General features: G+C 37.5%; 1 protein-coding gene across 1 annotated transcript; it reads left to right on the top strand.

The window, feature by feature from the left end:
* The first annotated feature begins 296 nt into the window (after positions 1 to 296).
* CUNH8orf88 (chromosome unknown C8orf88 homolog) lies at positions 297 to 8161 on the top strand. The gene is made up of 5 exons (XM_041413064.1): positions 297 to 385; positions 1207 to 1283; positions 2648 to 2732; positions 6234 to 6340; positions 8025 to 8161. Exons 1-5 carry the CDS (start codon positions 298 to 300, stop codon positions 8061 to 8063), a joined length of 396 nt encoding a protein of 131 aa, XP_041268998.1. The 5' UTR covers position 297; the 3' UTR covers positions 8064 to 8161.
* The last annotated feature ends 6652 nt before the right edge of the window (positions 8162 to 14813 follow it).

The following is a 14813-nucleotide window of genomic DNA, read 5'->3' as shown; positions in this document are numbered from 1 at the left end:
TTTCTCCAAACCTGTACATAGACATACAAGGAAAGAATCTTCTTAAGAAGAAGCTAGGGTAGCTCATTTGGAAGGAAAAATGAGAGAAGTGTCTGATTCTGTTTCCATGCAGATTTTATCCAGCCTGTTCAATCATCTAAAAAAAAATTATGCATCAGACCTTTCTGCTTTTTCCTGCACGAATACAATATTGCCTTGTCAAATGCAACTAACAAGGAGTAGGTAGATTGCTCTTCTTGTTTAACATCCATATGTGAAACTGAATGCTAATGATTTCAGCTGCTTTTTTGAAGTGCGATGTTTCAAAATGTTACAGAAGCAAAAAAGTTTATTGGTAAATCCCTTCAGCCAGCACGACCTGTGCATCAACTGTCTTCTAAACAAGGTGAGTAGCATGGCTAAGGTGCAGTTCACTTTACCAAAGTTTGGGTTATGTTTCAGGAAGTAACAAGGATGTGTAAGGTGTCTTGTTTTGTTTTGTTTATAAATTACTTTGTTGAACTACAGTGAGTAAATACCTTGCTGTGTGTTGATCTGAGCACATGATCTCTGTGATAAAATCTGAATATAAACTGTATTAGATTTATGCAGAGCTCTTTGATACTGCTCTTCTAGCTTGGCATCTGAAATGTAGCTTCAGAAAGCTGGATCAGGCTTCTCTGTTAAATTTGGATTTCTTGGGGTGGCTGATCCTACTATTGAAAACATAAAATACACATAATTTAAAAGATTATTTAGGTTTTATTGCAAGTACTGATGCCTCAGGTACAGTGTACTGCACTGCGTTGTTCTTTTCTAGCTTTCATACAAATTCAAAACAAAAAACCCAAAAAAAAGTGTAAGAAAAAAAAATCATGCAGTATTTATGCCAGGTGTGAATATTTTGGCTTAAATTTTAAATTTCTATAGATTAAAGCCTAGGTATTGCAGTATTACAGTTGTTTTTGTTAAGTTAGAAATTTTTGGTGGCCAGAAAATCATCTGTGCTGATGTGGACTGAAGCTAAGTGGCATTGTAAATTTTTACTTTGTATAAAATTTATGGAAGAAACGGAAAAGGGGTCCTGTGGTGACGTGGAGCTTCTAAGTTGTGAATAAATGCCCGTATAATCTCTGTGCAGCAAGTAATGTTTTTGGGGCAAGTATCACAAAAAAATACTGTGGTGTCTATTGAAATTATTGTTTCTTAATGTTTTATGCTCACCAGCATCACCCATTGCATTAAACATTCGGACTGAATTACCCAGCAGCACTGAAGTATGTTTGCAGAGTAAGGTTAACTGGGTGAGTATTGAGGAAATATATAATTGTTTATAAATTGGAGGTCAGCTGATCTGTTATGTAACCAAATGAAAACTATTCCAGCTTGGAGTGTCCTTGACTCTGAATGTCTTAAACCAGCAGTGTCAGAACTGTTGAAAAGAATTATGAGTGTCAGGAATGCCTTTCCCTGGTATTTGCATGCTCTAATAGCTGAAAAATGCAGCTTAGGAATTTAAGATTCTTAGGAAAATCTGTGTGGCATTCCTTTAGTCTTCATTGAATTTAAGTCAGCTCTTTCAAAATTGGAGTACATGTGTTCTGGTTTTACTTATTATGTGTAAATAATAAAATTAGAAATTTTTTTGTTAGCACATGCACAAATTCATTTGAGACAGCAAACATCATAAAACTTTTTGATTTATTGCTAGAAGTGCTTGACTTTGGACATGGTATGAATATGTTTTTCAGACTTGAAATTGGTTGTAGCTGTTTGCTGGGAAATGAAGTTTGAAGTCTTCCAAATGGAATGCTTCATGTTTCATGGCCTGAATTTGATGTTTCGTTGATTCTGATTTAAATGTTTTTTCAGAGTGTTGATAGATGGGGGTTTTTGTTAGAACAAATAACCGTTCCTTAGTTTTTACTTCATTTTTTTATTATTTTAGAAGAGTTTTAGCAATCCAGTAGGCCTTCTTTACTGAATTAAGCTTCTGCAAGCTGTCTTTGACTTTAAAAAAATTTTAAAAAATAAAAGTCAAGGTCTTGGGAGCCTATCTTTGATCCGACATAGGGAAACTAACACTTACACTTGTCTCTTGAGCAGTAATTACTGAGGAGAGCAAACTACTCCCTTTTAAATAAGCCTCTGGTCATCAGTGGTGTAATACTCAGTTTCATCAGTATTTAGCTGCATGTAGCTGCACTTTGCCTTTGTTTGATACAGGTATAGCTGTATTTTTAATTTTTTTAACTTTTTCTTTAATGTAGCATATGGAAAAGACTTTTCAATAATACTTTTGACCATCTCCTTTTTGCTAAATGAGAGAATCCAAGACCATCCTTTGGTTTCAAGGAAAGTCCTTCCTGCTTTTATTATTCCCAAATGTAGCAGCTTGTGGCTACATTCTAGGTGGGATAATGGAAAAGGAAGGGGTAATTGTGTTCTTTTTAAAGACTACCAATAGCACTGTAAAATTCTGTGTAAAAATATCTCTCAAATATGTTCATCTGTATTGTCTTATTCCTTTATTGTATGTAATCAAGAGTAACATTCTACAGGTTCGAATTAAACTGTGCTACGACTGTTACTTTTAACTAAGAAACATGTATCCTTGTTTTAATATGCTTAAAGGAAATAAGCTTCATAACTTTCCCTCCTATCTTAGTCATCTGAAATGACTGAAGTGAAGATCTTAACTCAAACTATGATGCTCTGTCAACCAAAACAACATGAATCAGGAGAAAAAAAAGGTAATGTGGAGCTGTGTCAGGATTGTATTTTCTGGATGGGGGACAGCTGAACTTTGAAGTGATGTGGGCTGCACTTTTATTTTTTCTGATCAGCCAGTGCATTGATAGTTTGGAGAGCAGTATGAAACTTTTCTGCTTTTCACGTAACACTCTATAGAAGGTGTAATAACTAAGGTAGAAAACTTCCACAGCTGCTTGCATATAGGGTTATAACTTAAAAAAAACCCAAACAAACCCAACAAAACAAAAAAAAAATTCTTCACACTAAATCCTGGCTTTGTATAGATTGCTTGTGTGTGTAGAAGTACAGGTTTGAGTTGCATCCTTTAGCAGGGCTCAGTTGTGGCCTACAGACTGTTGAATGTAATCAAGTTAAAAACAAGCTGGATAAAACAGCACTTTGGCTTCCTTGTCCTGCTCTTACTACAGTGGTTCTGAAATAAGAGCATTTGGGTGGTTATTAATTAATTTTTTTCATGATTAATCCTGGACTATTTGTTTCTGTGTCAGTACTGTCCTTAATTAAGGTTTGCTCCTTATGCTTTTCTCTCTGTACTGCCTGCCACTGTACTCATAGAGAAATGGTAGTTTAGCCAAGTAAAAATTTTGCTCCTTTTTTTTCATTAACGGATCATCTCAGGTTTCAAATGCATTTTCATAGTACTTCCCTGCCCTGCTTCCTATCTAATTCTTCATTCTTAAACATGTCATAAAAACTGCATCAGTGACCCAGGTTAGGTCACCAGTTTATTGAGACAATTTCATTTGTCTGTGTCTGCCTGTAATCAGGCATCCATCTGTAATTTCCAATCCTTAAGTAATCTCTGAAGATGTAGTTTGTTCTTTTGCTTATTTGTACTCAAAATTTGAATGAATTCTACTAGGTTTTAATGAGGGCTTTGGTATTTTTGTCAGTCTGAGGTTACCATCTCTCAGGTTCTTGAGCATTAGTTTGGTTCTGCTGTGTGTTACTGACTTGAAAATAAGTCTTCCATATATCTTCTTTAAAGCTCAGGTTCATTTCTTCTATTTTTGCAATTAATGTTCTTGAACATTAATTTGGTTCTGCTGTGTTACTGACTTGAAAATAAGTCTTCCATATATCTTCTTTAAAGCTCAGGTTCATTTCTTCTATTTTTGATCTTGATAAATAGAAGACAGTTCTGGTTTTTGGATCTAGTTAGATGACAGACTTGTCAAGTTCTCTCCGTTTAGTAGTTTCTTTCTGATCCTTTGTCATCGATTCTGCTTGTCGTGGGTAAAGATTGTTTTGTTGTACAAGACCTTAAACAGCTTCTCATCAGATCCTGGTCTCTTGTATAATCCAGCACTTTGGATCGTTTTCAGTGGTTAATTGCTCTGTGATGACTCTCTGAGTCTACTCCACAATTCTCCAGAAAAAAAGTCAGACTTTTTCTCACACTCGTTTTCAAAGGGCTTTTGTTTGTTTGCTGATAGTTGTAATCTTTTCCTTCCGAGTTACACAACTTTAGACGTCCTACTATTCAGCTACTGCTTACAAATAAGTCTTTTGTTTTCTTCTTTTTTTTCCTTGCACAGTAAAATTTCTTCTAGAATTCTGTTTATGTTCAGCTGTACTTTAAGTTCCAGATAATAATTTCCATTTGATATCTGTTCAGCAGTGCCGTGCTTTCAATTATCTGTCTCAGCAATTCTTAAGTGCAGCATGGGCCCACTTCTTGAGCTTTTCCAGGTCTCTCTGATGGTATCCTGTCTGTCAGGTGTGTCAGCTACACCACTCAGCTTGGTGTTACCTGCACATTTGCTGAGGGTGCCGTTGATCCCACTGTCTGTCACTGATGAAGATACTCAATAGTATTGATCCAAATATGAAACCCTGAGGGATAGATTCATCACTCACTGATCTGCATCCAGACATGACCACTACTCTTTGGATCATAGGATGGTTTGGGTTGTAGGGGACTAAAAAATCATCAAGTTCTAACCCCCTGCTATGAGTGGGGACCCCTGCCACTAGACTGTGTTACTCAAAGCCCCACCCAGCATGATGTTGAACACTCCCAGAGATGCGGCATCCATAACTTCTCTGTGCAGCCTTTTTCAGTGCCTCACCATCCTCAAGTAAAGAATTTTGTTCTCCTATCTGACCTAAACCTACTGTCCCTCAGCTTAAGGCCATTCCCCCTTTTCCTATCACTACATGCCTCTGAAAAGTCCCACTGTGGCCTTCTTGTAGGCCCCCATTAGGTACTGGAAGGCTGCCCCAAAGTATCGTAAGAGACTTCTCTTCTCCAGGCTGAACATCCCCAACTATCTAAACCTGTCTTCATAGGAGAGGTGTTCCAACCCTCTGATCAGCTTAGGGACTCTCCTCTGCACTTGTTCCAACATGAGATCAGATGAAACTGTCCAACCAGTTCCTCATCCAGTGAACAGTCTCCCGATCTAATCCACATCTCTCCAATTTAGAGAGAAGGATCTTGTGGGGGACTGTGTTAAAGGCCTTACAGAATTCATCGTCTTCTAGGTTTTTAATCAAAGGGAGATAAAAACAAGACATAAGTTTTCAAGCTTGTGTTCTTTAAACTTTTTTTTTTTGAAGTTACCCACATGCCCTCCCTTAGGTTCACCAGTTACTGCATCATTTGTGTTCAAAGGCAGGAGAAAATTTGTGTCATCATTGATACCAGCCTCTCTCTTTTCAACATCCTATAGTCTGAGAAGCAAAAACTCTTGTCCAACAGGTGACAGTGTAACAATCTTGCAGGAAGCCCATAATTTCTAAAGGAATATGCTTCTTTGTCATCAAGGACCAGAGATAAGGTTTGTTCCTTGTTTGCCTAATTCCTCCTGTTTCTGCTCTTGTTTGAGAATATCAGCTTAAATGCAGACATGGCTGGATATACTGTATCCAAAGCTATGCCATAGTAGACGTAGTGCTATAAACTCGAATGAGAAACCTACATGTTCTGAGCAAAGGCTCTAACACTTGTTGATCCAACAAAATCCCTCAAAAGTATTTCACTGCTATTAATCTGTTTTCCATTTTATGTGCAGCAGATCTTGTCATTACTTTTAGGTGTTGAAAGACATTTAACTTATTAGCTCCAAGAAAAGAGACACCCTGTTTTTATCTGTCACTTAGACATAGGTGCCACTTTGGAGTGAGTTATAAAAAGATTTTCTTGTGGGTTTCAAGACCTGTTTGTGATATTTCTGCTAATTAAAACAAGATACAGGGAGTATGTCTGTCTGTTGTAAGGTTGGATTCACCTTTTTTCTTCTTTTGTATTGATTTACTGTGTCAGTTTGATACAGTTAAAGTGAAATGCTCTGTAATTTACTTCAGAATTTCCTGATGCAAGATAAGATCTAAATTACTTCTATTTTTAAAACTGATTTTTATATTCCACGTGTAGCATTTCTACTATTCTATAAGTTACCAAATAATGTTTCTGAATTTCCAATCTTAATCCCTTAGACAAGAATGTTGAACTTAGTGATTTTGTATATTCACAGAAAGGATCCAATACAGCAGAGATTTCCTTCTGAAGCTTTCAAATGTTTCTCTCTCTCAGAAGAAACCAGAGTTTCTTCCTGATCACCCAATTGTACTTGAAAAGCCAGTAAGTGCATTCTTTTGTGGTAAATGAAGTTATAAAATCACTAATGGCAGTTTTGACAAACCATTTGACAGGAAACATTTTTCTTCAAAATGGCCTACCAAATTGGTAAAACCTTCAAAGGACAGGTTTAGCAATTCAACACAACTTTTGTATGTTACTTCTCCAGTTGATATTTGACATCTTACCCTGGGTATTGCCATATAAAGGGAAAGGATTTTTAATTGTTTTTAGGAAAAAGATCAGATATGTTTCCATGTTTTCAAAATAGAAGAGAACAATCTTGATAAATTTCCAGCTTGGTAAAAACCTTAATCCAGTGTTTGAGTTGTTCATGCATCAGTGTCCACTACAAAACCATTAGTGAGCTCAATGCAGTTTGTATTATCATTATCTTTGATCTCTGGTTTGGGGGAGAAATGAATAGAAATGAATGACAAATGTGAAGGATATCCATGTGTGCTACCTTAATGTTTGTGATAAAATAATCCTCAAAAACTTCCTATGCTAGGAGAAAACATCTACTGGATCACATTCTGGACCCCAAGTGTGGGAAAATCTTCTGTGTAAACATCATATCAAATTAGGCTACATACTAGGTTGCTTCTGAGACCACTGGGATGTAGTTCTGCTAGAAATAGGATTCCTATTATTGAAAAGTATGTCCACATGATTACTGTGTTGGCCACATTTGGAGGCATTGTTAAACTTTAAAAATTTCTGTCCTTTGTAAAAACAAAAATTAACTAATATATGACCATAATCACCTTTCCCTGATCTTACTTTTTATATCTTTCTATTTACCCTCAAAATGAAAGCTTTGTTTGTTTGAAAACCTGCTTTCAGATTCGGAAGTCTCAGCTCTATAATTTCCTAACTTTCCCCCCTCTCCCACCACCTGTGGTTCTAAGAGTGGCAAATTTTGGTAATCAGTGTACTTTCAGATGTTTACATTCCTAGGAAAAAGGAGGGTCCCTACACAGAAATCAGTGAGATCACATAGTTCAGCCAAAATTCCGGCCTATTGATTGATCACAACATCTGTTTTTCTGCACAGAGACCAGAGGGATTGATGAGATGCATGTGTAAATCAAATGAATGATTGTAAATCAAATGCTTAAAAGTGGCAGAAGGTGGCCTGCAAATAGATTTCTAATGACAAACAGACAATTCTACAGTGTCAGTGAGCTTGTATTTTGGAGCAGGTGGTTTTCAACAGTTTGCTGCTGAACTGAGTATTCAGACAGTTCATGCCTATCTAAGACTTTCCTAGTTCTGAATTTTTGAAGCCACTGCTGAAGTATGTGCCCAATTATGAGTAAAAGCTGTATTGTCAGATGAAAAAACTTCCTAGAATGATTTGTAGAAGGGAGATGCAGTTGTTACAGTTGGTGGACTATGGACTGCATTTGTACCAAAGGACACTGGGGTTTTTTTTGAGATGTGGGGATCAGGGCTCAGTACATAGCTCAGCATTTGAACAGATGTTACTACTGTGTTGACACACAATAGGAAAATTTTAGATGAAGTCACTATGATTAATGAAAATAGAACTATTTGCCATAATAAAAAAAAAAATTCAAATTGTGAAATGTATGTGGAGTAGAAAAGAATTACAAGAAGACTGAAATGAAAACTTTAAGTGATCTGTTATAATGGAAGTAATTTGGGTTGGTTTGTCTTACAGGTAAAGAACAAACCTTTCATTGACATCTGCAAGAAGTGACATGTTGTCTGGAAGATCCAAAGTCTGTCACTGAGGGAGCTACATTTGATGTACGTCTTCAAGATTTTTGAAGGTACTTGGGTGCCTGCAGATGGAAGTACGACCCTGTGAAACCTATGAAAGTGCCTGTTTCTTCCTGTAATTGCCTGAATGCTTTAAGAGACAAACCTTTAATTTGTAATGCCTGAAATGGCAATAAGATTAAAGTGAAAATAAATAATTTTACATATTGGTGTGGCAGAATTTTGTCATTGAATTGTTTGTGTTATGTAGCCAGATATTTTGCCTGACCATAAATTCTAAATAAATACTTGACTTGGACTTTTTGATTGCTCCCAACTCCCTTCCTCAGAATAAAGGTGGAACAACAAGTACTGGCTGTGTCAAATCTCAGATGTCTTAGGGTACTCCTCTAGTAGTAGAGAGGGTTTTTTGGGGCTTTTTTTAGACAAAACTTGAGTTGCTTCTTGTTAATTTGAAATCTTCATCTTAACACAAGATATTTTTTAATCTTGTTGATACATCTGCCTTCTTTCATAGTATGAAGTCTCTTATTAATAATAATTTCACTAACAAGAGAAATTTTCTCTCATCCTGCATTAGAACAGGAGATCTGCCTATGCATTGCATTCCTTAAAGTTCTTTGTAAATAATTGTCCAGTGTTCTTGACTTTGAAAAGTGAAAGTAAGAGAAAAAACTGAGGAACAAGACAGATTTTAATCCTGTCTCATATGGGTAAATGGCTGTACCCATGCAGACTTGATTCTGTGTTTTTCCTTCAATGAGTATGGTATCCAATACTGATGTGGAAAGCAGTAGTTCAAGTACTTCCTGAAAGCATCTATCAGTTGACAGGCATCAATAATAAATATCTTGTATGAATAGAATTAACTTCTAAATGTATATTTAGACGGATAATAATATCATTTGGGTACTGCAGAAATTTTTTACCCTGTGTCACAAATGATAACAAAAGCTAAACGAGGATGTGTTAAATGGCAATTGCAGTAATGCAAAAACCTGTCAAGTTGCATTGGATGGGCGCTAGATTTCTTTTCCTGAATGATGCAAATACATATTTTTGTTGGTTAGTTTTTTATCACTGGGAGTTTCTTAGAGTGAGTCATAAAGATCTTTTTTGCCAATATGTGTCAAAGACAGTTTCTGTGTGTAGCTCTCAAAACTCCCAAGTGAAATTTCTCAAACTTCTTCTTGTGCATGATTCATCAAAGTGTTTGTTTACTAGTATATATACAAAGATGAGTAACTGTTATAAGGACATATCACCTCCTACAACTTTTTACACCCTTCCAGCACCTAATTGACATGAAGTTCTAAAGCAGGTTCTTGTAAGAATGATTTGAATACATTTTTTCCAGTGAAAATGAAAAATTTTACAAACCTTAGTAATTTTTAGTAGTATGTAATTTTTCACTTAAGGATTTTCCCTGATTCTGTGTCACATGTCACTATTTCCTCTGTTGGTAGGTCAGTAGTGACAATAAACCCCATGCTATACACCAGCCTGACATGTTGGCGTAGGAAAAACAGCAGCCAGTTGTTCAGGAGTATGAGTAAATTTACTTTGATTAAGACAAGAAACCTTTAGACTTATACCAATGTCATTTGTGGGGGTAATTTCAGTGCCCTTTTACAAATGGACACATTGGTAGCTGGATCATGTCAATACAGGAAAGCCTTGGGCTTTGGTGTTAAAAGCATTCACTTGCTGAGTTACAGTGAGAGAGATAAAGGTGAAATTTTTCTGTAATGTGGGCACATAAATTCAGATGTGCAGGTATTCCTCTCTGGCATCCACATTTGTGTGGAGAACCAAGGCCTCATGAACTTTATTGGCAAAGGGCTCAATTCAGTTGCTTGAAGGTAGGCATCTGGTGTCATCTGAGACACCTGGAATTCCAGCCCACATGCTGCATGGGCCTGGCGTAACTCACAAACTGCAGGTAACGTGTCATCCTCAGCTGGGAGCTGGAGACCAGTTGGTCTCCGCTACAGTAACTCACATGCACTAAATGCCTTTGTTTAGCAAATAACTTTCCTCAGAACTCTACAGATAAAATAAGAACCAAATAGCCTTGGTTGCATGCAGGAACCTAATTGTGATGCCTTTCTTAGTCTTGAGCTCAGACCTTGCTGTTATTTCTGGAATACAGGACCTTACTGCAATGAAGACTGCTTGTTTGTACTTAGAATTCCCCCTTTTCAATTTCATATGGTAACTTTTATTTGTTGAGATGAAATAAAACTAAACAAGACGGTATTTTATTGAACATGGCATTTAAGTTTCTTTTTGGGTACTGTTTGTAAGCTTAGACTGCTAACTGGATGGAGAGGGGTCGTGTAGCTCATAGAGCTTGTCATCCTGCTGTGGAGCTGTGAGGTTACAGTGGTTGCTTGCCCATTCTTGGGCTGGAGGGCACACCTCAGATGCAGGCGACAATACCATGACTTGCTAGGGAATCAAGTATTGCAACTTCCAGGTCTTACAGCATCACAGAATATCCTGAGGTAGAAGGGACCCACAAGGATCATTGAGGTCCAGCTCCTGGCCCTGGACAGGATACACTTAGACTCATACCGTGTGCCTGTGAGTATTGTCAAAATGCTGCTTGAACTCTGTCAGGCTTGGTGCTGTGACCACTGCCACTGTTCCTCCACCCTCTGGGTAAAGAACCTTTTCTTAATGCCTGACCTCAGTCTCCCCTCATACAACATGATGCTGTTTCTTTGGGTCCTGTCACTGTCACCAGAGAGAAGGGATCAGTGCCTGCTTCTCCTCTTCTCCTCATGAGGAAGTTGCAAACTGCAATGAGGTCTCCCCTCAGTCTCCTCCAGGCTGAACTAATCAAGTGACATCAGCCGCTCCTTGTATGGCTTCCTCTGCAGGCCCTTCATGATCCTCATGGCCCTCCTTTGGACACTCTTAAATAACTTTATGTCTCTTTTATATTTTTGTGCCCAAAACTGCCCCCAGCACTTGAGGTGAGGCTGCCCCAGTGCAGAGCAGAGTGGGACAATCCCCTCCCTTGCCCTGCTGGCCATGCTGTCCCTGATGCCCCCAGGACAGGGTTGGCCCTCCTGGCTGCCAGGGCACTGCTGGCTCATATCAATCAACCAGGACCCCCAGACCCCTGGATGTGAGGGCAGTCTGGCTGCAACCCCTGTCCCCCACTGATGACCAGGCTGATTGAGCTGACCCGGCTGGCCCAGTGGGTGTCCACCTCCTCCTCCATGCTCCAAGTGCATCCTTACCAAAACTGCACCCTGGTTGAAGAGGGTGATCTTTCCCATGGAGATGGGGATGTTCATCGGTCAAGGGGATACAGTAGCCCTGGCCCCTGCTAGAACCAACCTCCAAACAAGCTCAAGGTTTATGGCTATTTATGCTGTAACTGCAGTTTTTTGAATGATTTTGCGGTGACCTTTCAGAGATCGAAAGAAAATATATTCTGAGTGGTCAGGACATAGAAGTTGTGCAGTGTTCAGTCTAGGGATCTGTAGTGACAAGAGATAGGCAGATATGTTTCTTCTTGGGAGGGTAAGGGCTAAGAGTCTGTTAAGAGAAGACAGCCTTGTCTTACTTGTGAGCAGAAAATATCCTGGGGGAAGTTCTGTATTAGCACAAAGAGTTTTCCCTATGTTTATTCTTTTCATGAATGACTTACAGCTTCTCTGTTGACATGTATGAAAATGTGTGTTCAGGTTCATACTTCTGCTTTTGTAAAAGGAGACCACAGCAGCAGTAAGTAATGGTTGTTTATTAATGCAGTAATAAAACTTTTCACAAATATTTAGTCATACATTCAAGACATACTTTTCTGTGACAATTTGGACTGCCACAGAAATAAATAGTTTATCATAGTTGTCTTATTTCAGTTTTTAGAATGCATAATTTCACTGAACTAGTCACAAGAAGAAAAGGTAAAATAAATGCACAGTTTCCCAGATTTTAGAATGGATAAAGTGGAAAAAAACCCATCCATAACAAATGTTATCACATCATAATTTCACCTGTACACTGCAATATGAATGTTAGTGTTATGAAAGACAATACAACATTAACATTACTTGGAACCACAGCTTCTAGTTGTTATTGAGGACCCACCACGATGCTGAAAGAGAGCAGAGTTTATTTATTTCTTAGCATAAATTGCATTTCTTTTTTGACCTCTGGTAAAAATTCTAAATAAAATGCCTATAACGTATATGATTAAATGTTTGTTTATATATGCAGCTAATACTGGTGAGAAAATATACTCAGAATACTGGGAGAGCTGAGTGTAAGTGGTGGGAAGGTGGCTTTATCACAAGAATTATATCTCTTTTTGATAACATTCAAAGAAGCATTAATGTCTCATAGGTGCAGCTGCATAGAATTAAGCACCCTGACACCAAACCAAATAAATCCTCAGTCCTGTGCTGCTGTGTGTGTCAGTTTTTAAGCCAAGCACTGTGTTCCCTGAGTGGTTGTGTTAGCTTTAATGACTCACTTTCCTGGTGGCATTATTCAAATCTGATGGGTTTTTTACACAACTCTAGGAATTAATAACTTTTTGTCCTCAAAAGTAAGAGAATTGATGGACTTTTAAAATGTCATTCCCATAAAAAGTTCTGTAATTACCAGATTATAGGTAGTGCTGGGGTGAAACCAATTTGTGTTTCTTCCCCACAGTCTCTAGCCTTTGGCCTTTTGAAATGGAACCTTATGCAGAGAGGAACCACAAGATTTATGGAGAGAGATGGGAAGAAAGGAAAGGAATTGTGACTGTATCTGAGACGCCAAGTGCCCTTAGTAAAGGGGTGTTCTAGGCTACGTAGTTGTCACACTGCACAAATTCATTAGTAGAACTTATTTCTTATGTATGTATCCATAAATGTTTCCATTAATGCTATTTTAGTGAAAATAATAAAAAAATAATAAATTATTATAATTATAAATAATTAATTATTATTAATGAAGAAACATGATGAGGAAAATAGTCAAGAGTCCTGCCTGCACTTCAGCCCCCAAAAATGCCAATTTAACTATTTATTTCATGGGTTATAGTGTTATAAGTGTCCAGTGGTCTCCCCTTATCTTGTTTTCTTCGCCCAAAGGTTCTCTAGAGTCCTCAAGTCCAGATGTTGTATAAAAATGAGACGTTCGCTGAATGTGAAATTAATGATTCATGCCACCCTGGCAGATTGGCTGAACAAACTGGGTGAGTTAACAGGTGTATGAGTGGTTATAATAGCTTGTGGTTCCTCTTAACTGATGGTAAATCAATTTTCATTCTTGGCCACATAAGTGGATCCTTACTAATTTTAGTTAATTGGTAAAGACTTACAGGTTGTAAACTTTGAATGAATCAGATTCAGGTTACAATCTGCAATTGATTCAGTTCTTATCTACCCAGATGTGTAAATGAAGTTTGGAAGTTTCTCAGCTAGGGTAAATTTGTTTTTAGAATAGAGCCTATCTGTGTTCTAACTGCAGACAGGTTTAGGGTTTTTTTCCTTCTGATTTTACAGTGATATCACTTTATGGTGTCTAAAATTCTTTTATAAAGTGTACGTGGGACTGCAGCCATTATTTTTTACTTCAAGATCATTTTCTGTCTTTCAAATGCAAATATGATTTGTATAGATCAGTTGTGGGAAGCTCTTTCCATGAAACAGAGCACAGATTTCTAAATTACAGGAAATGTATAAAATTGTACAAAGAACTGTGAATGCATTAATTCCCAGTGCCCTCACTCACCCCCCAACCCCAGCAAGGAGCACACAGTGAGAAATGATGTTTCTATGGTAACTGTCTGCCAGGACAGAGTGCTGCAGACTGAAATCCTTCTTAGCAGGCAGAGTAAATGCTTTAATGAGTACTTGGAATCCAATTTCAGACATGTCCATATTCAGGTACTTAAAAATTATGTTTACATTTTATTTTATGTTAATTGTACTTTGCTCATGAATAAACTACCTGGAACACTGCTGGATCATGTGCAGTCTCTTGGACAGAAAGAATTTTGGGAAAAGGCTTCATTATTTCCTACAATCAAGTTTGTCTTAAATCCAGCAATATCCCAGTAAGATATGAGATTTACAGAGATACTGGGTTCGTTAACTTCAATCTCCTAATTCTGCAGGAGTCCCTGGCATATAATTTTGTGTTCACATCAGGCTCATGAGATCTGAAGATGTCTTGGCTGGTTTCTTTTAAGGACAAACCCTGGGTACAGGACTACATTTATTTTTCCACTAAGTGGGGTTCTATTATTTTAAATTTAGTCTGTCCTGAGACACAGAGGAAATTAGGGCTTCATTGTAATACATTTGTGTTCCCTAAAATAAAAAAAGCTACTGTCCTCTCTCTGTAAATATGGGGCTGATGCTTTCTTTGCTTCATCCTGCACCTGCACTGTGTCTTTTAATTCTAGGAGAAAGATGTTACATGCCCATTGGTTTGTATTAAGAATAATAATTTGGAATCTTTACCACTTTTTTTTTTTTTAACACAGCAGGAAGTGTGTACAAGTTGGTTAGTAAATATCAATTATAGGTAATTAAGGCTCCCTTCAGTCAATGTAAGGAGGAATAAATTGGAGTCTTAATCAGAAAACATTTTTTTTTCCTTGAAAATCTTAAATGGGGTCTATTTTACCATTCACAAATAGTATTGTTTATTCTAGATATTTTCTTAAATAGTGTATGTTGGTGTACCTTCACACTATATAAAATAGAGCACTGTG

The sequence above is a fragment of the Onychostruthus taczanowskii genome, unplaced genomic scaffold, assembly GCF_017590055.1.
Source record: "Onychostruthus taczanowskii isolate IOZ18803 unplaced genomic scaffold, ASM1759005v1 scaffold4, whole genome shotgun sequence".
Lineage (NCBI taxonomy): Eukaryota > Metazoa > Chordata > Aves > Passeriformes > Passeridae > Onychostruthus > Onychostruthus taczanowskii.
This window is presented reverse-complemented; position numbering and strand designations above follow the sequence as displayed.

What these genes read in the sequence shown, in the direction of transcription:
- CUNH8orf88 (XM_041413064.1), top strand. Translation starts at nt 298, where the DNA reads ATGTTTCAAAATGTTACAGAAGCAAAAAAGTTTATTGGTAAATCCCTT. An exon ending in TGCAGAGTAAGGTTAACTGG is followed by an intron (nt 1,284 to 2,647) that starts GTGAGTATTGAG and finishes CTCCTATCTTAG; the next exon opens with TCATCTGAAATGACTGAAGT. An exon ending in CAATTGTACTTGAAAAGCCA is followed by an intron (nt 6,341 to 8,024) that starts GTAAGTGCATTC and finishes TTTGTCTTACAG; the next exon opens with GTAAAGAACAAACCTTTCAT.